Source organism: Lasiodiplodia theobromae, assembly GCF_012971845.1.
Source record: "Lasiodiplodia theobromae strain AM2As chromosome Unknown scaffold_6, whole genome shotgun sequence".
NCBI classification, from domain to species: Eukaryota; Fungi; Ascomycota; class Dothideomycetes; order Botryosphaeriales; family Botryosphaeriaceae; genus Lasiodiplodia; species Lasiodiplodia theobromae.
Genome location: NW_023336552.1, coordinates 690,478 through 717,263, shown reverse-complemented (window position 1 = coordinate 717,263; position 26,786 = coordinate 690,478). Strand labels below are relative to the sequence as shown.

Sequence of the window (26,786 nt, the reverse complement as noted above, 5' to 3'; positions counted from 1 at the left end):
CCGCCCTTGAGAACCCCGGCCCCGGCGCGCAGCCCAGACCATCCACGCCTCACGCCCTCTCTGCTGCGCGCCCTCCTGCGCCCTTTGCGACGCCTGCTACTGGTCCCACTGCGCGCTTGTCTGGCGGCTCGCCCGCTGCATTGCTTTGCAGCCTCGGCTTGCGACCTGTCACACGCCGTACAAACCAACACAATGAAAGGTAGCCTTCCGAGCGGCAAACTCACGAGAATCCGTGCTGAAATGGCGTAGCCGTGCTGCAACGCGTCAAGTCGGCGTCGGTGACGGTCGACGGCAACCTCATCTCCAGCATCGGCAAGGGCGTCCTCGTCTTCGTGGGCGTCGGCAAAGAAGACACGCCGACTGAAGCCGAAAAGATGGCTGGCAAAGTGCTCTCCATGCAGCTGTGGGACGACGACCAGGGCGGCAAGGTATCCCTCGCCCCGGCCCGCGCCAAGTTTCACTTTTTTGATGACCCGCGCAGTGGAAACGGAACGTGAAGGACGTCGGGGGCGAAGTCCTGTGTGGTGAGCCCGCTAGCCCCCTGAGCCTTTGGCGAGCGGCTCGCTAAGTACCACTCGTGCAGTCTCACAGTTCACCCTGCTCGCATCCACCAAAAAGGGAAAGAAACCAAGTTTCCACAGATCGGCCCCCGAGCAGCTGGCTCGCGATCTGTACTCTTCCTTCTTCAAGAAAACCAAAGAGCTCTACCAAGAAGACAGAGTCAAAGACGGCATCTTCCAGGCCATGATGGACGTTGCGCTTGTGAATGATGGTCCGGTAGGTTTGGATTACCGTTGCGAAGATGAAGCGGTAAATCTTCCGCCGTTCTTATTGCTCCTGTCCCGCGCGCCTGACAAGCCGTGGCTGATTCCTCTGGTTTAGGTGACCATTGAGATTGACATGGACCCCCCGAAGATGGATATCCCTGGCGTTTCTGGCATGGATGCCGATAAGGTCAAGCTCGAGGATCTCATGACGAAGATTGGCCGCATCCAAAAGGAGTTCAATATCCCAGCTGAACTGCTTCAGTAGTGCACTCCCAGCTGTCCAACCCGCGCGCCTGCACCTCAGGTGACCACGAATTACGTACACTATTATTGCAAGCTGTTAGCCCAGCACAAGGCCTTTCGGTATGCAACACAATTCTCATAAACTCGTAGAAACTGCAAACCATCTACTCTTCGCCACGATGCCGGCTTGTGCAAAATCCTGAAGGAAAACGAGAAGGCCGTTCGCAGAAGATCAGCGGCAGATCAACGGAATGCATGGCTACTGCATCCCTGCATCGTTAGCCTCCTTCTGCTGAAAATGGTGCGTCTGCGGCTGCAAGCATCAAAGAAATAGTCCACGGCCAGGCTCCGAGACCGATTCTCAGGCACATCTTGGACCACGTGGCGCAGCTATCTCCCTCACCTGATCTCTAAAGTGGTGCCCAAAGACAACCATGCAGGCAGCCGCCGAGTCCTCCATCAATGAAGGACAGTAGCCACTGTATCACGTCTTGTGGCTCATGCAACACTTACCAGAAGGCGTGGCGTCGTATGCAGCCAGAGGCCTTGAACAGCAATACAGCACGTACATATCAGCCGAAAACTTCAGCATGTACGTACAAGATCCTTCACTTGTCAACCTTATGATACGGTACTTTCCCTGGAATATGTACCAGTTGTGTCGCACTTCACATCACAGCTTGAGACGATTTATGTGATGTACCCATCGCCGTCGTAATTGCATTAGTCTATCACAATGTTTGTGGTTGGTCGTAGACGCAACATCATCTTCTTGGAGCTGACCACACGGCGCTGCCAAGACAAGAGGCTAGAGGATGTCGGGATGGACGAACCGGCCGAAGATGCCTAGGCAGGAAACGAAGACCATTCGCGCTGTTACACCGGGTTCTTGAATAGGCTAGCGCAGGGTTTCAGCCTAGGTTGAACCTCTGTCCGTTGACATGCTTTAGGATCATTGAGAAAGCGGTGAACTATCCAGAGCATAGCACAATGCTCTGGCGCGATTGATATCGCAACTTCTGCGGCGTTTGTCCCCCCCGGCTTGTGCTGTCTGTAGCGCCAATAGGGTTGTACGAACCAACTCAACAATGGTGCACGGCGGTAAAGGCTCTTCAGATTTGCATCGAGCAACTGCAAAGCAGGCCACGTGTTAACAATACATGCGTACGTTGAATTAAAAGAGACCACACCCTGTTATTCCATGCATCCGATTACCACAGCATAAGCAAATTTCGTCCCCCCTACCAAGGCCAGAGAGTACCTGGAAAACGCACTGTACACCGGCCTTTCCCCGCGCAGTATATGACCATGGTCTTGCAAACGGCCTTAAAGTCAACGATTCCACTGCGCACTGGTTTGGCAAGTTTGAGCGGCTTACTGCTGTGGCCCGGTCTGTTCGAGACTTCCAGCATTCCAGTGTCCCGGGTTCTGTCCGGCTGACTCCCCGTGGCTGATCCGACGAGAAACCTTGATTGGATGCCGATCTAGCGGATGTTCAGCTCGATCATCGAGGCTTCCATTTCCCGCCAGTCGGCAAAGGTTGTGTCCCAGTACGCTGTCGCCCTAATTCTGACTGGTCCGCAAGCCCCAGAGGGTAATTCCAGGTCCATACTACGCTCCTCTGCTATAAGAAGTCAAATGTTCGCCTCGTGCCCAACTGTCAATCATCGAATAGGTTTCTTTATGCCTTGAGGCCTTGCTTCCCTTTTCGCACTCTAACTGTCCGACGCACCTGACCTAAATACACCTCGCTTGGAAGCAGCGGTCACAATGTCAAGTTCTTGGCCAACCGCAGCACGCTCCACGGAATCAGCGCCGCCTCCGGCCCAGCATGTTTGTATTGGTGGCTTGGCCATCTCGACATGTCCCAGGTGTGCCGGGCATCCACAAGGGTGAGTGATGCCATTAAATGTCGAAATCAGCTCACCAAACTCTCTTCAGGTATCGCAACCCAATCTGCCAACAGTGCAAAGGCTGCGGTGTCGTTACTGAGACTTGTCGCCAGTGCCTCCTGAACAATGCAGGTACTTCGTCGACAAGTACATCTCAAATGACGTCACCGGCAACGTCCTGCAGCGGGCCAGGCTATGGAGGCGGGTTCTCCAACTTCTACGGACAGAGTGTAGACGAGGAAGATCAGCCCGAGGACCAGGGTCGTCGGAGGAGCGACGCCGACGGCAAGGATCAGGCGTCCTGACACAATTGTGTCACAGTGGAAGTCACTTTCCTATTCGGTGTTCTTCAGTGTTTTTCGGCGCAATGTTGGGAGAAGACAAGATTGATACCCAGAAGGCTTCCCACATAATCACTGATATGACGCTGTCGCCTATGGAAAGTGCTGATTGTGTGTTGACGCTGGTTACGAAAGCACTCCAGAGGACGGAGACGGCCGTCAGCCTCTGTGCTACGGGCCCCAACTAACGGCCACGCCGGACCAGCAACCAGAGCCAATGGCTCAGCTGTACACACCGCTTCATTCGCCAGTCTTTGCTTTGCAGCCTCAGCATCCCCCGCATCTCACTGGATGTCGATAACCGAACAAGAACCCGACGCCGATATAAGCGTGACTTTTCCTCTAAGCGCCCCTTCAAAACGTCTCACGTACCAGGATGCGCGCACCGGGGGTGTAACTCGACCAAGTCCGTTCGTCCCAACGCCACAGCCTGCTGCACGCGAGTTCCACGCATAAGCCCAGCCATGCGGATAAGCCGGTGAGCCACGCCCGGGCTCACCAAGCTGCGCAGGTCCACGCGTACTGCTTCAATACATGAAGCAAGGAGTGGATATTCGTGCATCTGCAGGAACCCGAATGGGGTAACTGGGGTTGGAAGACAGCGCCACTAGAACAAGCGAAAGAATGCACGCGCTTCAGAACGAATTCGCAGACATCGGCCCAGCATCAGCAAAGACGAAAAGTCACTCAGTCGCACGCAACAACGCACGTACGCAAAGGCCCAGTGCATGCTGGTCCTCATGCATACTACCTCACCCATCGCACAGCATAAGGGAAAGTTCAAGAGCAAGAGTCCAACGCCTTGGCCTTGAACCTTAAAGCGCGCACATGACGACAGCCCGTACAACGCGGCCCCTCCCAGAGATGGAGCACAATTACCGGTACCAGACCGAGGACCTTTCCATTCCGCCGTAGCAATGCCCTTGAACCTCTCACGACAGCGACATGCATCCGCGCCGCACTATCGGGGCAGAGGGACGCCGGCGGTTGCGGCCCTGTGCCATGACTTGTGCCTCACTCGTGCCTCTGCATGTCCTTCAACCTGTGCAGCTATCGTGAGAGTTGTGCTGCCATGGTGCTTCGGTGGCGAACCGCCGGAGCGGCTTTCACCATCGCCCAGCGCCGGGAAAGGTGTTCGCTCGCCGTTACACGACGATGGCTACGCTCTCGGTAGGAAGACCCGCATTAGGGTTGGTCAGCAGCAGGACAAGCTTGCTCCATCTCCTTCTCTTTCTCTGCCTTCTAGTCCCGAGTACTGCCACGCAACGTCCGCGGGCTCCTGCGCGGTTCCCCCTCCCCATCCCACACCGCATTCCCACTGCTACCCACCACCCCGCCCTCTTCCACTCTTCTGCAACGCTAACTTCCCGCATGTCCTCGTCTTCCCCTGCATCATACAGCAGCTCCCTGCGTTCAGCTCGGAGATCAACAAGAGGTAAGCCTGCCAAGTCCTGTCACAGGCGCACTTAAGCATCGAAAATCCAAAGAGGAAGTAGCTAACGAACACCGCCGCCGCGGCGATCGGGAACTCTCCCCTCACATGCTCCACCTCGCTAATCGTCATCTTCCACCACAAATCAATGGTCAGCATAACTCTTAGCCTCGACACCCCGTCGGTGCAAAACAGCCAATGTGACTTCCTCCGTGCGTCATCGAGCATAAAAGGTAGCTGAAAGGCTCCCTACAAAAGCCATTCACGCTAACATTGCTTACCACTAGTAGCACCACGTCACTCCAGCGATCGCCGTCGCCATCTTCTCTTCCCGCGTGCATGGCCTCGTGTGCAGATCGATGTCCACGGCAGCAGCGGGAAGCGTGATCTTCTCCCCGTTTCTGCGTAACCCTAAGTTCGCTCAGCCTTGCAGCAGGCAGCAAGCACAGCAGGCTGGCCAGCTAGGGGATGGGGAGGCTGGCCCGACCAGGGCATCCGACTGGGGTGGAGAGCAATCGGAAGCAAGCAGGAAAAGGCAAGACGAAAATAGGTTTCACGGATGGGTGGTAAGTAGCCTTCCGCAGTCAGTCTGCTACCGTAATGGGGGAAAGATTTGCACGGCATGCTACCGAAAAGTACGACTCGCTGGGATCGCATATGCGAGCGAAACCCTTTTATCATGTCCCGGGAGGCAGGGAGGACGGAAGAGTTGTGAACGTCTTCAAAATCAACATTTGGTATTTCCGCGCTTCTTACTACTGTGGAGAAAAATAGAATGCCTTCGGTCATTCGACCCATCAAACGCGTTTTTAGCTCCTGCACCTAAAATGCAAGTTGGAGGTAAGCTGAACTGCACCTTGTTCAGAAGAGGAATCTGCCAATGAAACGCCGCCGCAATGCAAGCCAAAATCAGTAAACTTAGCCTCCGAATCCCCACCGCATGACTCCGTTGTCGCCACCACCACCCTTTCATCTACCAGCTGTAGAGTCCCTCGAACGCGTCGCCCTTCCTTCCCACATCCTCTTGGGCCAGGTTCAGCTTCCGGACGACCTTGAAGCTACCCGTGCCGATGCCCATGCTTTGGCCGAGGATAATGCATTCCGACACACCTTGCACACCGTCACTCTTGCCACGATAACCGGCCTCAAAGAGATGGTCGGGTGTCTTCTCGAACGAGGCAAGCTGCAAGACAGAATCGCGCATCTTGGCCAGACCGAAACGCGTGATACCCAGAATGTCGCCCTTGTAGGTCATGACATCGGCGAGCAGCTGCATGTGTCGCGGATCGATGTCCATGGAACCCATGACGGACGCGATTTCCTTGATGATGGTCGAGCGTGCAGCCTCGATACCTAGGACAGCGAAACACTCGAGCACCGAGTTGGTGTAGGTGTGCGTGCCCTTCACACCAGGAGTTGCCATGATGAGTCTCAGGCCGTAACCTTCAACCAGAAGTGATACGTCCTCTTGCTCATTGTCCTCCTTCTTAATGATGGCACGGGTGGCCTCCGGATAACCCTTGATAGCGATTTCCGGAATAGCGCGCTTCAAGAGTTGGATGCGGGCGAAGTAGGCATCATCTGTCGCATTCTTGGCCTTTGAGGCTGCCGAGCGGGTTGCGGCAGCCTTCTTTTGCTTATCGCTTTGAGGATCGCTCAGATCAGGGACGTAAATGCGCAGATGGTTGTTGAAGAACTCGACCCTGCCACCATCCGCGCCGATCTTGAGCTTTGGTGCCTTGAGAATGGCAAGCTCCAAGTCGTTTCGGGTGAGCTCCAAACCAAGAGAATTGACAGTATCCCAGTCGATGCGCATGTTGAGGTAGTTACCATCGTCGTACCAGACATCTTCGATGTATCGAGTGATGTCTTTCAGGTACGTCTTCTCGATACGGGCCTTGACCAGACGAGCCGCACGCACGTCGTGCTTATTTTCCAACTCGCATGTGATAATAGGAGTACTGATGACCTTGGAAGCGTTGATAATTTCCTTGATACGCGGGACACCCTGTGTGATACTCATACCAGCGACACCAGCAAAGTGGAAAGTCTTGAGCGTCATCTGCGTTCCAGGTTCACCAATAGACTGGGCACCAACGGCACCAACAGCGTGGCCAGGCTGGACATGCGACTGAGCATGCTTGGTGAGGCAAAGGTCCAGGAAGTAGTCCAAGCAGCGACCTGAGATCTTAGAAACTCCATCGACAATGTTGGAAAATCCCACATCATCTGCAACGGCCTCTCCTTTTTGCCTGTTGTCTTCTTGTACCTCAACGAAGCGAGTCGTTAGTCTTTCCAGATCGTTCGCTTTGCCAAAAATGAAACCTTGAACTTCATCGTAGAAGTTACGCTTCGACTCCTTTTGGTCAACGAACTCGAGGTTATCTTCAATGAACTGCAACTCTTTGCCTGTTTCAGAGTATCGCTGGATCTCCCTTCGCTTGGCGTCAAGACGTGCTTTGGCGATATCGCGAATCTCCTCAGGCAGCAACCCACGCTCCTCATTATCCCAGGTGGTGGTTCTGGCATGGTCGAAAGAGCGAACGAAATTCACAGGCTTAGCCTTACCCTCCATGTCCACGGGGTCCAAGTTATCATCACCGTACCGGAATTGCACAATTTGCGAGGCGGAGTTCCTGACCGTATCGTCATACTGGGCGGAAAGATCTTCCAAGGACTTCATGAGACGACGTGACATGTATCCGGTTTCTGCAGTCTTGACTGCAGTATCAACCAGACCTTCACGACCAGACATGGCGTGGAAGATGAACTCGTAGGGAGTCAGACCCGAGTAGAAGCTGTTCGCCACAAAACCTTTGGCATCGGGCAGGCGGCCGCCTTTTGCGAAATGTGGAAGGGTACGATCCTGGAAACCATCTTGCACACGTGCACCGCCGATAATTTGCTGTCCGACACAAGCAACCATCTGGGCGACGTTGATGTTGGAGCCTTTGGAACCACACTTTGCCATGATAAGAGGCGAATTCCACTGGGTGAGTTCCGAAAAGCAAATGTCACCTGCTTCGCCACGGACTTTATTGAGGACACCGGAAATTTTGTTCTCCATTGTCAGTTCCTCGTCGCAGCCGGCGTCGCGCTCCAATTTTCCAGTATTGTACAGGTCGACGATCTTCTTGGCCTCAACGTAAGCGTCCTGGATGAGTTTTGTCTTTCTTTCAACGAGCTTCCTGCCAGGCGTGACATCGCTAACGCCAATGGAGAAACCGCGATTCGTCAACCAACGTGCCGATAGCTTCGCCAGACGGTTCATAGCCTGGACAGCATAGTCGGGACCGAAGTCACGCATCATGACATAGAACACAGAGTCTTTCTTGCCGTCACCAACCGTTGACTTGTCCATGACACCACACATGACCTCTGAGTTCCGGACAACGAGCCACGCGTCATCTTCGTTAAGGTCCTTCATCTTGCCCTTGTATTGCTTGCATGCAGCGTCGAGGTTTACAAGCACCTTGGACTCCTTGTATGGGCGCATGAGAACATTCCAAACTTGCTTTCCAGTCCAGAGCATTTGAGGCTTGAGGATCACGGGAGGAGGAAGATCGATTTTATGGTACTTGCCCGTTTCCGGATCCCTTACGGAGTCACCGTTGAACATGTAGCTGCACATCAGGGCGAATGTCTTCCGGTCCAAGAACAAATCCTTTCTCGTAGTCAGGAAAGCGCAGGTGATGAAATCCTGAATGGCTGCGATGATGGGGGTTCCGTTCTTCGGTGTGGCCAAATTGTTCTTTACACCCATCAGCTCGATGGCTTCTGTGCGGGCTTCTTCGGTCTGTGGAACGTGCAAGTTCATTTCGTCTCCGTCGAAATCGGCATTGTACGGGTTGCAGACACACTCGTTCAGACGGAATGTTCTCCAAGGTCGAACTTTGGCTTTGTGGCTGAGAATACTGAGCTTGTGAAGCGAGGGCTGTCGGTTGAACAGGACAATGTCGCCGTCTTCAATGTGTCTCTCAACCACATCGCCGATCTGAAGCTGTTCTGCGGTCTGGTCCAGTTTATTCAGCTTTTGAAGGATTTCGAGAACAAGCCTGCGGCCATCCTGTTTCAGGACGAAGTTAGCACCAGGGTGCTTGAACTTTCCTCGTCTTACACAGCCGCGCAGCTTCTCAATATTGTATCTCGAAACTTTCTCTGGGTAGGTCATGTTTTTAGCAACTCTCTCCGGGACTGCGACTTCCTCGATAGACAGGTTCGGATCTGGTCCAATGACGGTACGACCAGAGAAATCTACACGCTTGCCGGAAAGATTTCCACGGAATCGTCCTTGCTTTCCCTTCAAACGCTGGCAGAATCCTCGGATGTGCTTTCCAACCCCCTGTGCCTGTAGACCTGGGACGTCGCTGTTGACATAGAGGGCAATCTGAAGTTGCAAGAAATCCCACTGCTCCATTATCGTCTGTACAGGAAGGCCCTTGGCCAATCCTGCGCGGATTAGCGAGCTGATTTGCACAATATCTCCGAGCTTATTGGTGATGTCGTCCTCGGTGGTGGCAGCCTCCTGTGCGACAGACGGGCGGATGGTCACTGGAGGTGCAGGAACGTATTGCCAAATGAACATTTCGGGCCTTCCCTTGGTCATTCCGAGAAGCGGACAGTCAGTCGTCTTGATGCGCTTGAAAAGGTTCAACACCCTCAAGGGATTCATATCATCCACCGCTTTTCGGATATGCTTGTCGAGCTCCGCGTTTCCCTGCTTTGCGGTCTCGAACGACTTGTCGAACTCCGGCTTTCCACGGGGCATTTCTTTCCTCTTCGCATTGGACTTGTTGTATGCATCAAATTTGAGGTGGACAATCTTGAGCGGGTGGCCAGCAACTTTCCTGACGGGGCCATTGGTTGCGCCACAGTGAGGGCACTTCTTCACCTTCCGGCATTCGGCGGAAATCTTCTTGCAGACTGCAGTGCGCTGCAGACTGTCAAGGTCGGGACGACGCAAGCTCTTGACGTACTTCTGCCGCGACATCTCGTCCAGAAGAATGTTGGAGCATTCCTTGCAGATGCAGTGTAGAACCTCGATGATCATCTTTAGGTAACCGATATGGAAGGCCGGCAGGGCGAGTTTGACGTGTCCGAAATGGCCGTTGCATGATTTCAAATCTTCGCCGCAGGTCTCACAGCTGGCGCTCTTGCTGGAGATACCCATGCGGCCGTCCATAGGTCCATGCTTGGTGACTGCGCGATTGGGTCCGTTGGCGACGGCATCGTACACATGACGATCGGAGACTTCGATGACGGCTTGATTGACAATGTCCTGGTTGGAGCTGCCACACAGTCAGACCAGGCGCAAAGCTGCAGGGTGGGCGCGCTTACAGAATGCCGAACTGGAGCTCTGTGATGCGCTTGGGAATGCGATCAACCACCTGCTCTTTAACCTCCCCTTGCGTCGCCATTATGGTTGTATGTGCTACCGACGGTCGGGCATGAGTGAGTGCTGGCGAAGTGTCTGGAGGCAGGGGCGCAAAGCTAGGTAGTGGAGAGGCAGCAAAAGTCGACTCACGGCCAGAAATTGTCGCGCAGGCCCCGGTAGCCGGGTGGGGTACCGCCGAGCTTTTGCCGGCTATCTTATCGGCTCCCGTCCCCCGTACATGCCAGGCAGCTAAGGCGCAGCTCCCCCGCGGTCGCCTTGAGCGGCTCCGAAGCTCCCTGCCTCCCTCCTTCCGCTGTTCACACCGACGGCCTTCCGCAAGTGCTGGTTCTCTCGACTTATGAGAGCCTTTTCTTCACTGCGCTTCTTTGTCTGCAACCGCTTTCAACCCGGCCAAAGTCGCCTTTCCCGGCTGCGCCAGCTCCCGTGACGCCTGGGCCGCTGTCGGACACTGCTCGATAAGGCACCCGTAGCGTCACCACCTCTCACTTGACTCACCCACTTACTCCTGGCTCTCCACCACCGCACCCTCGCCGTAATGTCTGACCGCAAAGGTGTGTAGACGGGCGAGCTATTCACTGCGAGCCTTGTCTTGAAGCTGACTTCTTTCAGTTCTCGAAGTCAGGCTAGTCGCCCTTGACGATAGCGACAGCATTCCGCAGCGCCGGGTCCTGCTCGCTGCTGGCCAGGATGTAATCGTCGGTCGCGCCTCGTCGAACCGTGGTGTTGCTGCGTCTGCCGACAACACCAAGATCAGCAACCCGGTCATTTCCAAGGAGCATGCCGCCTTCACCCTCGACCCCGCCGGAACAGTATGCCTTCCCCTGTCCGCCCGTCCGCCGGGCGACACCATGAAACGCTAACAGTGCGCTGTGCAGACTGTCCTTATCAAGGACCTCAGGAGCATGCATGGAACCCGTGTCGACGACCGAGAGCTCCCGCAGGGCGAGGAACGCGCCATCTGCTCCGGTTCCACGCTGCAGTTTGGTTCCTCTGTGATTCGCGGAAACGGTACGCTTAGCCCGCCCTGTTTGCTCCTTCGCACTTTGAGATATTAAATCTCCACGCATTCTACACAGCCACCTAGTAGCTCACACTGACTTCTTGATGTATTATCCAGCCACGTACAAGCCGGCCCGCTTCATCTTCCGCGTGGAGCCTGTCAACCCTACGAACGCCTCGCCCATTGCCATGCCCGTTTCCGCCACGATGCCCCAGTCGATGGCCTTTTCAGACACCAAGAAGGGATACGGTGACGATTCGTCCCTTTACAGCGAAGATTACGACTCTGAAGACGACTACATGTCGGACCATGAGGCGGTCGACGTAACATTGATTCCAGACACATACTCTTCTGAGCATGATTCTGAGGCTTCGCAAGACGACTCGTTTCAGACTTCCAGCGATGACTCGCTTGACGAGCTTGAGGGGTACGATGGTATGTCGATGGACAACTGCTGCTCCACGGATTCTGCATGCCTTTCTACCGAGGCCGCTGCCGAGACGGGTTCCAGCTCTGCTGCCAAGGACCAGTCCTCGTTCTGTTCTTCTTACCTAGGAGAGAGTTCCGTGCTCCCGCCTGGTACTGATATCGATACGGGAATGTCGGGTGGAGAGTGGCCGGATTACTCCGAGGCGGATCAGTCTACCTTCTTCTCGTCGACCTCGGCTGCTTGGACGTCTGAGCCCACGGATCACTTCAATTTCAATATGGAGACGGATGAGCACACGTCCTCAAAGAGACTCAAGGCTCGTCCGTTCAGCAACTCTATCAACGATCTCTGCGAACCTGCCCCTAAGACCGAGGCCAATCCTAGTGAAGTCACCGCCGATGATGCCCCTCAAGAAGCCGCTGTTGTGGGCAGTCTTCTCGAGGACCCCCCTTGCAACATTTCTCCTGCTTCTGTCGACGACCAGAACATGGCAGACATCCAACCCTTGGTTGACGATACCGTGATCTCCGCAGAGCCAGCTGAAGGAAGTAAGGTCGAGCCAACCTGCGTGAAACGTTCTGCAGGTGAGGCCGAACTCGATGCTGAGCCCACTGATGAGCCCAGCACCGGCGTTAAGGCCAACCAGATCGCCACGCCAGAGCAAATGTCCAGTCGCCGCCTAGCCACCTTCACACGCCGTGCTCGCGACATTGGCATCGGGGCTGTTGTTGGTGGTGTTGCCATGTTCACGCTGCTGGTTGGCAGCGGCGATCCTGCGTAATATGCAGGCAGATCGCCCACCCGGGTAGAACATGGGACGTTTTGCGGTACACTTCATTCACCTTTTCCTATTACAAGCACACGGGCGTACATGGACGGCATAACCTTTTTTTTTTTTTCATGCAGATTTCGATTTCATCCCCAACACTGAGTTTACCCACGGTTGATGGCAGGGTAGGACTTGGCGTTCGATTATATTCGGTGCGGGTTCAGGTGGCGCTACATGCAGATGAGCTGCTGGAAACGATGGAAGCATGATGGACGGTCAAGGTTGGAACGGAGGTGGGTGTCTTGATCGGATTTTCTGCGACTCTAGTCATGGGCTTCTGGCTTTTCTGGTTTTCAATGCGTTAAGGAAGTTACACTGGTATTCCCGTTGAGCAATGACACGTACAATGATTAATCCCCATGAGGTGTACGACTTTTGAATGAATTACGTCCCTTTGAGTCTTATATGTTATTGACAAACAGCCCGCCGGACATGCTTTGCCATGAGGCCAACGGCCTGCCAATTGCTTGTTCTGTGCCTGGTTTGCTCCTTTGTTGCCACCACGGTATTGTTCTTTCTTGATTAGGGTTAACTTAGCTCGTTTAACAGTGACATATCACCAACACTCGCTGCATCTACTAATCGACATCCTTTCGCGTTATAAAGGGGCATAAAGGCTGCGTAGGTAGTTGAAGCTATCGTCCGGACGTGTATGTAGAATTTTTAATTTCACATTCTCGTCTAGACAATAGCTTCAATTACCCACATATGTTGGTCTTTTTAAAAAAAAGAAAAGGCTAATACATGAGAACGTATCATCCAATTACGTGCTACTGAACAAACCACCAGAGCCCGGTTCTAATAGTATCTTTGACTTTCTTGTCATATTTTGATCCCATTGGTTCCACCGGCTTGCCCTCATGCCTTGCCAGCGCTACCAAGCATATCTATACAGCTTTCAACTGCCTTTTGCATCGCCAAGGTCCCCTCTTCGATGACGGACGTTAACGGCTTCTTAGCGGCACCTTCTTTCCACGCATCCACGTAAGGGTTGTTCAGCACCTTGTTGATATTAATTTTAGAAACGCCGTGGCCTATACATGTTTGGAAGATTTCCTGGGTGAAAGGATCGGCGCCATGCAGCACGAGTTTGACCCTGTCTCCAACGCGCTTGTTGATGGCGTCCAGGCGGTCGTACTCGAGCTGGATGCCGCGGGGGCCGTAGTTGCCGTGGACGTTGCCGAAGGCCGGGGCGAGCCAGTCGATGCCGGTGTCGACGAAGAGCTCGGCCTCGTCGGGCGTGGTCAGCAGGCCCTCGAGGTCGGCCGTGTCGCCCACGCCGTCCTCGCCGCCCTCGATGCGGCCGGGCTCGGCCTCGGTGGCGATGCCGCGCTCGCGGCAGTAGGCGACCAGCTCGCGCGTCAGGCGCAGGTTCTCGTCGCGCTCGTAGTGCGACATGTCGATCATGATGGAGTCGAAGCCGCCCAGGTCGGCCGCGCGCCGCACGATCTCGGGCGTCTGCGCGTGGTCTAGGTGCACCGTCACCGGCACCGAGGCGTCGCGCGCGGCTTCGGCCGCCAGGTGGACGAGCAGGCCGCCGGCGTAGTGGATCGCCCACGGGAAGAGGAGGATCATGGCTGGCGAGCGCTTCGCTTCGGCGGCGCGGACGGTGGCGATGATGCCTTCGGTATTGTAACAGCACATGGCTGGTATGCCGTACCGGCCTGCTGAGGCGGCAGCCAGGATGGGAAGGGCGCGGTTGGAGGCCATTTTCGTGGAGGCGGCCATGGTGGCTCAGTGAGGTGGAGGAAGGCTTCGCGAATTCGGTGGCGTTGTTTTGTTGGGGTCTCGTGCGGATTCTCTACGAGTTTCTTCCCAGATTGTGGTGGGGGAAGCGGGGTACCAGGTGAGTGGAGTGACCGATAGGCGATTGGAGAAGGATCGGAAACGCAATGGGTCGGATTATGTATCGGAAAATGGTGGAGGTGGAGGTGGACGGGTATGGCTGCCGCAGTTCGGAAACGCGGGACGAATGCTACGATCCCGAATTTGGTACCCCGGAGTAACCGCAGATCTTTGCGCCAATGCCCTTCATCAGAGGCGTACGGCAAGCAGTTCGGTTTGCCGTTTTCGAGTTCCGGTGGATCTTTTCAATTGCCGACGGCCGATTCGCAAACGCCGTAGAAAAACATGACGAGAACATTTGCTGTGCAGAGACCGGGACAAATCGTGATTTCGGAGAGAGTAGGAGCAAAAGAGGGTCAATGGCGACGTGCAGACTGGGTTTGAGGCTCACGATGCGGCGAATTGATGGAGCTGGTGGACAATTATCTGATGAGGACCCCTGCACGGAGAGAACACCGAGCGGGAGCCCCGCAGACGTCATTCGGCACGGCAGTTTTTGGTGCGGGGAGCTCGGTCTACGCTCCGCCGACAACCACCTACATATATTCCACAGCGCCGTTATTATTGATATGCTGCATTAGATCGCTTCGATTGTCCCTGTTGATCCTTGTCTGTTTTCCCTGATCTCCAACCATGTCTGAGAAGCCAATTGTGGGGTTTGTTGGCCTGGGAGCCATGGGCTTCGGCATGGCGGCCAACCTAGTCAAGCAAGGCTACCAGGTCAAGGGCTTTGACGTCTTCCCCAAGAGCGTCGAGCGCTTCCAACAACAGGGCGGCATTGCTGCCACCTCGCTCGCCGACTCCGCCGCCAATGCGGCCTTCCATGTTCTGATGGTCGCTTCAGCCGACCAGGCGCAGTCAGCACTGTTTGGTGAAGGCGACTCCATCGTAAAGGGTAAGTGGAAATGTGCTGCGCGCCACTGACTCGGGCCGCAACATTACCCGATTTGGAGAATTGATCGGCTAACTTAATTATTTTGGCTCCATCAGCCCTGCCGCAGGGCGCTACCCTGCTTCTGTGCTCAACCGTGCCGTCTGCTTATGCGCAGTCGGTCGAGAAGCAGCTGGCTGACATTGGCCGCTCCGACATCTTCTTCGTTGACGCCCCGGTATCTGGCGGCGCCAAACGCGCGGCTGACGGCACCCTGACCATCATGGTCGGCGCTTCGGATGCTGCTACCGAGAAGGCCCGATGGCTCTTGGAGGAGATGTCGGATCCAAAGGGTCTGTACATTGTCCCCGGCGGCGTCGGCCAGGGCAGCAACATGAAGATGGTGCATCAGGTGCTCGCTGCAATCCAGATTCTGCTTGCAAGCGAGGCCCACGGCTTTGCGGCGCGCTTGGGCCTCGACGCAAAAGAGGTCTACGATGCCGTCTGCAAGAGTCCTGAATGGTTCTGGATGTATGAGAACCGAGTTCCCAGGACGCTGGCTGAAGACTACACTCCTCCTGTCAGCGCCTTGACCATCATCCTTAAGGACGCTGTACGTGAATCTTGACTTCGAAAAATCACGCAAATGTACTGACTGACGAAGGGAATCATCACCTCTATCGCCCGCCTCGTCAACTTCCCTACTCCTCTGTCCTCCGCCGCCGAACAGGTCTATCTGATCGGCCTGAACGAAGGCCGCGGATCCCTTGACGATGCTGCCATGGTCCGCACCTACTTCCCCGATCCCGTCAGCACCGTCAAGCCCGAGAGTAACGGCGCGTCGTCTCCGTCCAACTCCGAGAAGCTCGATCTGGTCTTCAAGCTCCTGCGCGGCGTCCTTCTGCTCGCCGCTGCCGAAGCCATCAGCTTTGCCCACTACCTCAAGCTCGACCTGCACCAGTTCTACGACCTCGCGTCCGGTGCGGCCGGCGCGAGTATCGCCTTCCGCGAGCGTGGAGCCGAGATGATTGAATTACTTACGGGCAAGAAGGTGGCCGGCGCCCGGGAGGGTCTGCAGCCGCTCGACGTTAAGCAGATTCGGGAAGACCTGGCCGAGGCCATTAATGCTGGCAGGAAACTCTACTGCCCTGTCCCGCTGGCGGGCGCGGCGCTGAACCTTCTGGCGACAGCGCAGAGAGTCGCCGGTGATCAGAAAGAGAAGTCCTACTTCGGACTGCTGCAGTGAAGTTTGGATACCCAATATCTTCGCCGCCGACTGGATGCCTTTCCTTGATTCTTCGATTCTGATGTTGGATGTATAGATTTATACCTCAGGATAATCTCGGTCTGGACGACGCATTCTGATACCAAAGTAATAAAAAGTATTTTTTTCAACTTCACAGATGAATAGTAACTGCAACCCTTCGATGAGACTATATGGAGTTTTTGCAGCACTGCAACAACAGACATGAACTTGGCATTGGGCTTTTCTTCCATGCAGGCCATCAATACACATGCAGCCCTGAATCAAATCGCCCCTTTTGGCGGGGAGAGATTTATGATTCGAAGCAGCCTCCAGATCATGTATTTGTGCCTCACTGCGGGATGTAGAGGCTCGGAAATTTGAGGCTTGGGTCAGGGGTGTGAAAGGAATGAGAATAGAAACTGAGCAATCGCGAGACGATGCGTGAAAGACAAGAGCGGAAGTCGCTCCGACAGAAAGGAGGTGTTGTGGGCACGCACTTCCAGTCAAACGGCAATTGCCGGATTAGGGTGCTTCAGGCACGTTCGTTGTGGTGGGCCCTATTTCACTCCTTATTTCGTTTAGAAACAGCAGCTGCACAACACCGGCTCTTCTCGTATCGAACATCTATAATTCATTTACATCATTCGTTGAAGCGGCCTGTACTTACAATTCTCATCTACCGGGGCCTTTCAGATCTTCGACTCTCGGACCGAAGATGATGAGGGTTTCTCCGATGCAATGCTGTCGCAGATGAAGTTCACCGCACGCTCAGCCATCGCAGGCGTCGTCTCATGCCCAACACCATTGAAGATGAGATCCTCTAGTTCCAATCCTAAAGCAGGCGCTTCTTCTTTGACGAATTTCTTCAAAAATTTCAAGAACTTTTCGCCACAAGCGTAAGGAACGAGCTTATCGGCACCGCCGGAAAGGTTCAGTATCCGCTTCCCCCTAAGTCGGCTATTCAATTTTGATCCGAGCTCTTGCTTCTCGGCAGCAGTCAAGGCATCTGGATTCGCGATGCCGCCCATCAGTAAGCCTGCAGGGTCGTACAGGGCGACAGCTTCTACAAGCGCCCGAGGGAAGTCGGCCGAGCCAATGAAACGCGAGCCCGGAGGCTCACTGGAAGTCCAGGTCTGCAGCTTTGACTTTTCTGCCCTCTGAACCATCAGAGATGTGTAGTCCGGGCACCCAATGATAGACACGGCTGTGGTGATGCGAGGGTCGTGGAGAGCGACCAGCCAGGTGGCATGGCCGCCCAACGAGATGCCGAGAACGAGATTTTGAGTTATTTCAGGTTCGATGTAAGCAGCAAGGTAGGTCAAAAGCAGGGAAGTGTCGTTAGCCGTGCCATCTGCAGGGCCGACATGTTAGCCTGACACGGCATATGCACTGCGGGAGCACGCACGATAGATGGAGAACATATCCTGGGCATGACGCGGGTTGCCGCTGCGCCAAGCCTCGTTTGAAAGGGCGTCGACCTTTCTGGTACCGTGGTTGCGCTGGTCGAAGCTCACGGCTATCAGGCCTTTGGCCTGCCCCGCACCACCCCCTCCGCTCTGCAGACGCTTGTTCCAGGCCGTGATTGCCTGTGCGGCAATTGGCGCCATGCATTCTTGTGTCTGAAGGCGTGGATTCAGCAGCCACAGACAGGCGACGGGCTGCGAGGGCGATGACAGCTCATCAAGCCCGTGGACGGTTGTGAGGATTCCCGCAATGTGGAAAGTCTTCTGCGAGACGCGGGGCGGCGGGGTGGCGCGGTGGGTGCCCTCGAGCGGGTTCGGCGTGGCCATTGCTGAAACGTTTACGGCCGGCTATCGCGATTGGCCGTCAGGAGCTGGTGTTGACGCGTGTGTTCGGGAGAGAGGGCAGCGGTGTGGTGCGGGCAGGGACGTAGACGGGCACGCTCCACCTGCACAAGGCCGCTTGGCGTCATCCCGTAGATCTCTACAATCTCCGTGTGCCAGCAGAGATTACGCCAATCCCCCTCTCCTGCAACTCCTGCACCGTCCTCGCCGCTCTCTCACGGCAGGGGCACTCCTGCAAACACTCCCTTCACTCCTGTCGCCCCCCAGACAGCTTTCCGCAAACCTCCGCACCTCCGCAACATCGCACCTTGGCCGACCGCGTCTCCGGGAGAGCACGTCTCCACCGCCAACACCGTAACCACCTCACCCGACACGAGGATCTGCACTTTTCGATCTCCAGGGTCTAGATCGCTGCTGGACAAGCTTCCGCTCGTTTGCACCTCCGCCGTTCCTTTACATCGCCCGCACGTTGCGCGCCGACACGTCGGGTGGGTTAGGGGCCCAACACAACAATATGGCCGAGACGCGGGATTCGAGCGTTTCGCCGCGGACCTCTCCTCCGCCCGAAAAACAGGCCCAGACTTTTTCGCCATTGCGCCAAGAGCAGCGCGCTCACGGCTCTGCCGACGAGGGGGTTCTTCACGCCGACGATGCTAACAGGCCGGAAACTGCGGGCTCCGTGAAATTCGAGCAGGGCGTCGCTGAGCCCAAGTCAGCAGCGGGCTTCCCCTTCCCCGCCGCAAACGGCACTTCTGGAGACGCCGCCGCCCAGAATGCTACTGCCAAAGCCCCGCATCCCCTCGAGCCGTCCCCGAGCTTTGGTCAGATCGCTGACCCGACCGATTTCAACTCGCACGGCCAACTATCGAGAAAACCCACAAGTGAAGCCGGCACATCAACGCCCGGCGGACGTCGCAGCGTGCAGTTCGCTCGCTCTCAAGCGCAGGAAGGAGCGGCTGGTGGACACTCGAGACAACACTCCCTGGATGATGAAGAGGAGCTGGAACGACATGGCAGGGATAAAGCCTCTCTTATTGCCCGGCTCAGGGCCCTGAACCCGCTGCAGGGGCACAGCAGAAGTATAAGTGGCTTCACCATTGGCGATGGGCCAATTGGATCGATTGGTGAATTCACACCAACCGGCCCCTTGTCTCCGGAATCTGAGCGATCGCAACCACGATACATTGCAGAAGAAGGAAGTGAAGGAGAGGCAGATGACGAGAGCGCAGGAGAAGGCCCAGCGCGTCCTCCGCGTCAGAGAAGAAAGATCCGCCGCCAAAAACATGGAACGAGCACTGCTCCAGCTACCCCGAAGACTATCAATGATCCCTCCTTCCCGCGAGATTCGCCCTCCGAAAACCCCTTTGGATTCAAGCCACCTTTTGCACGGCGAGGCACCATGTCGGACATCCCTGAAAATCAAAGGATGGGGTTGTCTGAGGATGAAGGGCGGGACATGCTTGCGAAAGAGAGCGCTTGGAGGAGAGGAATGCACGCACGGCGGCGGCTCAGCTTCTCGAGTCGTAGGATGGAGATTACAGGAGAAGAAACTCCGGACGCTCGTCGACCGAGTAACTTCCGGCGTTTCACCAATATTGCTAACCGATTCGATGGCTCTGCCGAGTCTCCCTCATGGAGACAGCGCGGTGAGCGCACCACTAGCATCAGCGCACAAAAGTGGCGCCAGTTGAAGTCCGGCTTGAAGATGCTTGGGAAGCAGCGGAAGGAGCAAAACAGAATCGACCACGCAAAATCCGCAGAGCTGGTTGCCGAACTCCTCGCGGGCGCCCCCGCAGCCCTCTTCCTGGCCAGTATGTTCCAAAGAGACGAGCACGACAGACGTAGAGTGCCGATTCTTATGGAGCAACTCAAAGTCCAAATCACCGACAGCCAAAAGATCAGCGACAAAAACAACGACCGCCACGTCAACTTCAGGATCGAGCTTGAATACGGCAGTGGTATGACCCGCATGAAATGGGTCGTTCATCGGACTATCCGTGATTTTGGCAATCTCCACCTCAAGTACAAGACTGCCACCGCCAAGGAAAAATACGTACGATTTAGGGGCGAGGATACCAACAAGAGTCAACTTCCGCGGTTTCCCAGAAGCGCTCTACCCTACGTGCGTGGAATGCGTGGTCTCTTGGATGATCAGGAGGAGGACGACGACGAGGAAGCGCCCGGGGCGATTACAGATGGTGATGCAAGTGGAACTGACAGGCCTGGAAAGAACGGCAAGAGACGGCGATCCTCATTGAAGCAGCATGCCGCAGGACGCAACTCAAGCGTTGGAAGCCCTGAACAGACACCCGGGATCGTTGGTGAGATGACGGCTCGCACCGGCAGCTTCTTTGGCCAAGTCCCTGGCGCTCCTGGAACCAACGCGCCACGCAAGGATACGTATCAGGACAAGCAACGAAAGAAGTTGGAGCAGTATCTTCAGCAGCTGATCACCTTCGTCATTTTCCGGCCCGATAGCAACCGACTCTGCAAATTCCTGGAGCTCTCTGCATTAGGCGTCCGCCTCGCACAAGAAGGCGGGTACCACGGAAAAGAGGGTTTCATGATGATCCAGTCCAACAAGGCGGCCAATCAGACGGGCTGGAACCCTCATTGGTTCAAGCAACAAGCTCACATGCCGAAATGGTTCCTCGTGCGCCACAGCTACGTTTGCTGTGTTGATTCGCCTGAAGAAATGAACATCTACGACGTCTTCCTCGTAGACATGGATTTCCGTATCGACGAGAAGAAGGGTGCGCGCGAGATGGCTAGCAAGGCGAAGACATCTGCCGCTCACCCCAACGCACACATGCTTCGTCTAGTCAACTCCGAGCGCAAGCTCAAATTGCTGGCCAAGAACGAAAGGCAGATGGGCCAATTCCAGGAGTCCATTAAGTTCATGATGTCGCAAACGGAATGGTCAAAGTCGCATCGTTTCGACAGCTTCGCGCCCGTAAGACACAATGTCTGGGCCCAGTGGCTCGTGGATGCGCGGGACTATATGTGGAACGTCTCTCGCGCTATCAGCATGGCCAGGGATGTCATCTACATCCATGATTGGTGGCTCAGCCCTGAGCTTTACCTGCGTAGACCTCCTGCCATCAGCCAGAAATGGAGGCTAGATCGTCTCTTGCAGCGCAAGGCTCAAGAGGGTGTCAAGATCTTCGTGATCATGTACCGTAACATCAACTCCGCCATCCCGATCGATTCCGAATACAGCAAGCTGTCGCTGCTCGATCTTCATCCCAACGTATTTGTCCAGCGGTCTCCCCACCAAATCAAGAAGAACCAATTCTTCTGGGCTCATCACGAAAAGATCTGCATTGTTGACCATACGGTTGCTTTCTGTGGCGGTGTCGACCTGTGCTTTGGACGATGGGATACACCAAGCCATGTTCTGAACGATGACAAGTTGACAGGCTTTGAGCTGGATAACGATCTTCCGAAGGATTCCGAACACTGCCAAATGTGGCCCGGAAAGGACTACTCTAACCCTAGAGTGCACGACTTTTACGCTCTTGACAAGCCTTATGAAGAAATGTATGACAGAGAAAAGGTTCCCCGCATGCCGTGGCATGATATTGGCATGCAGATAGTTGGCCAACCAGCTCGAGACTTGACAAGACATTTCGTCCAGCGTTGGAACTATCTCCGTCGGGGAAAGACTCCTACCCGCCCTACTCCTTACCTTCTCCCTCCACCGGATTTCAACCAGGCCGACCTTCGGGCCCTTGGACTTGACGGCACCTGTGAGATCCAGATGCTTCGCTCTGCATGCAAGTGGTCCCTTGGTACCCCCGATCGGACTGAGCACAGCATCATGAATGCGTATGTCAAGAGTATTCAAGCAAGTGACCACTTCGTCTACATTGAGAACCAGTTCTATATCAGTTCTTGCCAGGTTGAGGGAACGAAGATTCTCAACAAGATCAACGATGCGCTTGTGGAGCGTATCAAGCGCGCTCATAAGAACGGAGAGTCGTGGCGAGCTATTCTCGTTATTCCGCTGATGCCAGGTTTCCAGAGTACTGTTGACAGCCAGGATGGAACCAGCGTCCGTCTGATCATGCAGTGCCAGTACCGGAGTATTTGCCGCGGCGAGACCTCTCTGTTCGGAAGACTTCGTGCCGCCGGCATTGAACCCGAAGACTATGTCCAGTTTTACTCTCTCCGGTCCTGGGGACGTATTGGGCCGAAGAAGTCGCTCGTCACGGAGCAGCTATACATCCACGCCAAGTGCATGATTGTGGACGATCGCATTGTCATCATTGGATCAGCTAACATCAACGAGCGTTCCCTGCTTGGATCTCGTGATTCCGAAGTGGCAGCTATCGTCAGAGATACTGACATGATCCCTTCATTCATGGCGGGCAAGCCCTACAAGGTTTCCAAATTCGCACATACCTTGCGTGTCAGGCTCATGCGTGAGCACCTTGGTATTGACGTTGACGAACTGCTGGAGGAAGAGCAATCTGAGGTATACAGCAGCGATGTTTCTAGACCCTCAAGTGCAGAGACCAACTCGACGATTGAACAGCAGCTCATCGACAACAAGAACCGCGCCGAGGAGGACTTGATCAGAAAGGCCGAAGCGATGAGCTACAACCACGATGCCGTGGACAATGCACTTCAGCCGAATCCCGAAACTCCTGATTTCACGACCGACCCCAATGCTGATGAAGACGCCGCGGCGGCTGCTCAATTGAACCGAGACCGTGATGTCCGCGGTGAAGGTGCCGACCACTTCCTGGAGGCTTCAGCTCGCGGCTACAGCCGCGGAAGAGATTCGACCATCGACATCCATGGTCATGAGGTCCTAGTTACTCCGCAAGCACCTGAGGGAAAGAACACTCTTGAAGTTCCCAAGCAGGGCAGCCCGAAGAAGGGACGCAACCGCAGCAACACGGCCCGCTCTCAAGTGAGCCAAATCAGTGAGGTGCTCCAGGATCTTGGCAACGAGAAGATGCCTCCTCCGTCACTACCTAGGATGAACACCAGGGAACTCGGGCTCACGCAGCTCAGCCAGCTTCCTGCTCTGCCCGCTGTGGACGATACTGATATCGGTGGCCCGCCCTTGCTGAGAACGACTTCGGCCACTGCCAACACGCTCATTAGCGCACTTGTCTCCAACATGAAGCGTCCGCTCGTCACCGAAGACTGCATGCTCGACCCTATCAATGACGCCTTTTTCCTGGACACTTGGCACACTGTCGCAGAAAACAACACCAAAATCTACCGCCAGGTGTTCCGCTGCATGCCCGATAACGAGGTACGCACATGGAAGGAGTACCGCGAGTATGCGGCATTCGGAGAACGCTTTGCCAAGTCTCAGGGTCAGGGTAAGAGCGAGACACGTATGGCCCAAGAGACCCCAGGAAAGACTGGCCCTCCCGGTACTGGAACTACTCTTGCAGACGGTGCTGGAAAGGCCTTCGACGAGAAGCTTGCTCCTGGCAACTCCAGAGATAGCCACCCATCTGGTAACGTGGAGCAGTGGGCGGAGGACCAGGAAAGGCGTGATCACAGCAAGCCCTCGACAGCAACTTCAAACGCCAACGGCAGCGCTGGGTCAGGGGCCGACTTTAGCGAAAAGCCCAACGGTATGCTCACCACTCCAATGAGCCCGATGCATTACGGCAACGAGTCTTTTGTCTCGTCAGACGCGCCGCCGTCGCGTGGCGCAAACGACGACAACAACGGCAGGTCACGCACCATTACGATCACCACTCCTACCGGTCCATCTGGTAGCACCGGCAATCTCAACGTTACGGAAACCAATACCAGTCTCAAGCCAGCAGGCAGCCAGCGTCGCCGCAAGCGGGCGGCCACACGTGGCAGCATCAAGGCATTCCAAGCTGATGACGACACCGCTCTGCTGGGCAAGCAAGATGCAGAGGAACTCCTGGGTCTGGTTCAAGGACACCTCGTTCAGTGGCCGTACGACTGGCTCGAGAAAGAAGAAGCAGGTGGTGGCTGGCTATACCCTGTCGATCAGATTGCACCCCTGGAGATCTATGCTTAAGCGGTTGGCTGTTACAGTACATATGTACATTGTGGAAACCCCAGCGCCGGTGCACATAAGGAGGCGCTTCTCACCAAAGCATTGGTCCCAAGTACAAATCCTTCTTTCTTCCTATCAGTTGGTCCTCTCTTCTGCGCCTTGGTATTCCGCGCGCAATTCCTCTTTTGTTTGCTTTCTTCATGTTGGCCCTTTTTCGTGCTGCTTCTTCTTATCATCCGAGCGTGGCGTTAAAGCGGGAAGGAAACAAATTAGCTGAACAAAGCAACACTGCACTCAACCATTTCCAGCATTCCTTTCTCCTCCTTCTCTTTTTCTTTATCTTGTTTTAATAGAGTGCATAAGCGACGAATGGAAAGAGAAAAGAAAAAAAAAAGCATATGTGGCAGGTCGGAAAAAAACGGAGGCAGAGGGGCATAACCGAAGCCTGGGGGGAAAAAAATTCCACTTACTAGTGGAAGCTATGGAACTTTTAACAGAGTAGGCCTGGAGGTGTACAGGTTTCGTTTGGGGTCTCTCTGCTTGTAATAATAGGTACCGTCGTTTTGGACTTTCGCCTCTTCATTTCTTCACGGTTAATGCAATTTCCTATAAAGTTTTCTTGACTTAGACCTTTGTCCTGCCAAAAGAAATGATTTTCTGCAACTATCTTCGCGAGCAACAGCACTCGACTTACGTGGGTATTTGAAGCTACCGTCCAGACGCAGATGTCGAATTATTAAATGAACATCTGCGTCCGGACGGTAGCTTCAAATACCTACGTAACGACTAATTTAAGTCCTTCTGAGGTATTCCTGGTTGGTATTTCTTCTACTTGACTCAAATTTTTGAAGCTATCGCTTGTTAATAGTTGCTCTCCCATTTATTTACCAGTGTTGCAATAGGACACCACCTCCATCCTCGCCGCTGGCTCCGTCATCTTCATCAGTCTCATCGCCGTCGTCATCAGCTGCCTCGTTTTCAACCGGTTCCGCCATATAAGCCACCAACGGCGGCACTTCGACCCCCTCCAACCGCATCATCTCTCTCATGCGTCGGGCTGCGCGTCTATCCGCCTCTGCGCTGGGATCCAGGAACGTGTAGACCCGGCTCCGCTCGTCACCCGCCGAACCCGCGAAGCCGGCAACGGCATGCCATAATTCCGCGACATCGCCCTCCTGCGATCCATTGTCCTTCTTCTTCGACTCCACCACCGTTTCCTGGTCATCTCCATCTACTCCTAGTTCCGTCTTCTCCTCGGCAATCTCCTTCTCCTCAGGAACGGGCATCTCGGCGAAAACGATGACGGGGTTGAGAGGCAGTATCTCCTTCTCGCACCGCAGCAATGCCGCCGGGCTGCAGCTGAGAACCGGGGTCTCGCCAGTGACCCAGGTGCGAGCAGGAACCAGGCGAGTGGAATAGGTACCGGCCAAGAGTGTGCTAGTGAAGAGGCCGCGCATGATGCTGCGCGAGCGCAGGGTGCGCGATGTGTTGGCCCAGATAACGAGGACGCGTAGGGCATGCGGTGTGTTGATGAGAGCGAGGGAGGAGCGAGGGAGGAGCTGCTGCGTCACGAGGGCGTGTACGTGCGAGGCGCGCGCTGCGACGGTGCTGTTCGAGGTCGTGGCGGGCAGAGCAACGTAGCGGCGGTGCCCGAGTGTGGCTGCGCGCTGAGCAATGGACCAGACGTCGGTCGGGAAGAGGTCGATGGAACTGATTTCGGAATCGGACTCGTCGTCCGAGGGTAGCTGTAGGCACGGTTATTTCGGTGTGCGACGCGTCTATGGGGAACGGAGGCGTACGGAAGCAGGGCTGTCGAACCCGAACATGTCGTCGTCGCTGAGGTTACTACCCTGAAGCGCAGTGAAGAAGCTGGCTGATGTTGCGACCTGGGTGCTGGATGGGCTTAAGCTCGAGGGTGAATCGTTGTCGTTGAAAGCTGGCAGAGTGGTTGCGAACGTCGTATTGATGGGCGCTCTGGGTGGGTTTGGCAATTGACCAAGCGATCTGCGACGGTGAGCTAAGGAGAGCGGCATGGTGGTGGATTGGTGAAGAGGTTGAAGGTCCGGGCTGGAAGTAAGTGGTCAAGTGTCGATGATGCCAGTCGTGCCTTCCGCATTTGGCAGTCATGTTTGCCTAACGCGTGAGCAGCCGCGCGTGGCAGCGAAGGCTCTAGCTCCAACCAAGCGAAGTAAGCTCTCCTGGCGAACAAGAGGTATTGCACCGACTATGGCAGTAGTAAGAGTTGGTTAGAGGATCTCAGGATTGAAAGAGTAAACCAGCACCCAGGACTTCCAGCGTGTCTTTTTTCTTTTTTTTCGACGAAAAGAGACATAAACGGGTAGTTGAAGCTATCATCCGGATGTAAATGTGGAATTAATAATTATACATTCACGTCCGGACAATAGCTTCAAGTACCTGTACGTGTTCTTTTTCATTGAAAAAAAAAAAAAAAAGCGGCACACTTAGGCTATGCTCTTCTTCACGCTAGTCATGGGCTGCAGTACCCCTCTGTACGTCATTCCGGCATCCAGGTGCCTGGCAGCCGCCACCGGGAAAGAAGAAAAGGTCCAAGCTCACCCCCGCTCTTATCTTCCCCACTTTCCGCGCTGTTATCTGGCTGCGTACGCATGTTACCCGGATCGGCTCCTGAGAGTTTTCTGCTCGATGCTACTCTGTGTAGCATTTCGCT

At 55.1% G+C, this 26,786-nt stretch overlaps 8 protein-coding genes across 8 annotated transcripts; 4 read left to right on the top strand and 4 right to left on the bottom strand.

Annotated features, from left to right (window-relative positions):
* Positions 1-192: 192 nt before the first annotated feature.
* On the top strand, positions 193-1,032 carry LTHEOB_2482 (D-tyrosyl-tRNA deacylase; the record flags this gene model as incomplete). The annotated part of the gene is made up of 5 exons (XM_035511299.1): positions 193-199; positions 250-428; positions 482-524; positions 584-777; positions 883-1,032. The coding sequence occupies 5 exons, from the start codon at positions 193-195 to the stop codon at positions 1,030-1,032; spliced, it is 573 nt and encodes a 190-aa protein (XP_035364191.1).
* A 4,616-nt stretch (positions 1,033-5,648) lies between these two features.
* LTHEOB_2481 (RNA polymerase alpha subunit) lies at positions 5,649-10,092 on the bottom strand (the record flags this gene model as incomplete). The annotated part of the gene is made up of 2 exons (XM_035511298.1): positions 5,649-9,963; positions 10,013-10,092. The coding sequence occupies 2 exons, from the start codon at positions 10,090-10,092 to the stop codon at positions 5,649-5,651; spliced, it is 4,395 nt and encodes a 1,464-aa protein (XP_035364190.1).
* Positions 10,093-10,605: 513 nt separating this feature from the next.
* LTHEOB_2480 (Fha domain-containing protein) lies at positions 10,606-12,281 on the top strand (the record flags this gene model as incomplete). Its single annotated transcript, XM_035511297.1, has 4 exons — positions 10,606-10,621; positions 10,680-10,879; positions 10,946-11,078; positions 11,188-12,281. The coding sequence occupies 4 exons, from the start codon at positions 10,606-10,608 to the stop codon at positions 12,279-12,281; spliced, it is 1,443 nt and encodes a 480-aa protein (XP_035364189.1).
* A 906-nt stretch (positions 12,282-13,187) lies between these two features.
* On the bottom strand, positions 13,188-14,057 carry LTHEOB_2479 (Fructose-bisphosphate aldolase protein; the record flags this gene model as incomplete). Its single annotated transcript, XM_035511295.1, has 1 exon — positions 13,188-14,057. One exon carries the CDS (start codon positions 14,055-14,057, stop codon positions 13,188-13,190), a length of 870 nt encoding a protein of 289 aa, XP_035364188.1.
* A 750-nt stretch (positions 14,058-14,807) lies between these two features.
* Positions 14,808-16,291, top strand: LTHEOB_2478 (3-hydroxyisobutyrate dehydrogenase; the record flags this gene model as incomplete). Its single annotated transcript, XM_035511294.1, has 3 exons — positions 14,808-15,069; positions 15,165-15,658; positions 15,710-16,291. 3 exons carry the CDS (start codon positions 14,808-14,810, stop codon positions 16,289-16,291), a joined length of 1,338 nt encoding a protein of 445 aa, XP_035364187.1.
* A 689-nt stretch (positions 16,292-16,980) lies between these two features.
* On the bottom strand, positions 16,981-18,081 carry LTHEOB_2477 (uncharacterized protein; the record flags this gene model as incomplete). The annotated part of the gene is made up of 2 exons (XM_035511293.1): positions 16,981-17,642; positions 17,697-18,081. 2 exons carry the CDS (start codon positions 18,079-18,081, stop codon positions 16,981-16,983), a joined length of 1,047 nt encoding a protein of 348 aa, XP_035364186.1.
* Positions 18,082-18,610: 529 nt separating this feature from the next.
* LTHEOB_2476 (Phospholipase d1) lies at positions 18,611-24,118 on the top strand (the record flags this gene model as incomplete). The annotated part of the gene is made up of 1 exon (XM_035511292.1): positions 18,611-24,118. One exon carries the CDS (start codon positions 18,611-18,613, stop codon positions 24,116-24,118), a length of 5,508 nt encoding a protein of 1,835 aa, XP_035364185.1.
* Positions 24,119-24,981: 863 nt separating this feature from the next.
* Positions 24,982-26,130, bottom strand: LTHEOB_2475 (uncharacterized protein; the record flags this gene model as incomplete). Its single annotated transcript, XM_035511291.1, has 2 exons — positions 24,982-25,842; positions 25,897-26,130. 2 exons carry the CDS (start codon positions 26,128-26,130, stop codon positions 24,982-24,984), a joined length of 1,095 nt encoding a protein of 364 aa, XP_035364184.1.
* Positions 26,131-26,786: the final 656 nt, after the last annotated feature.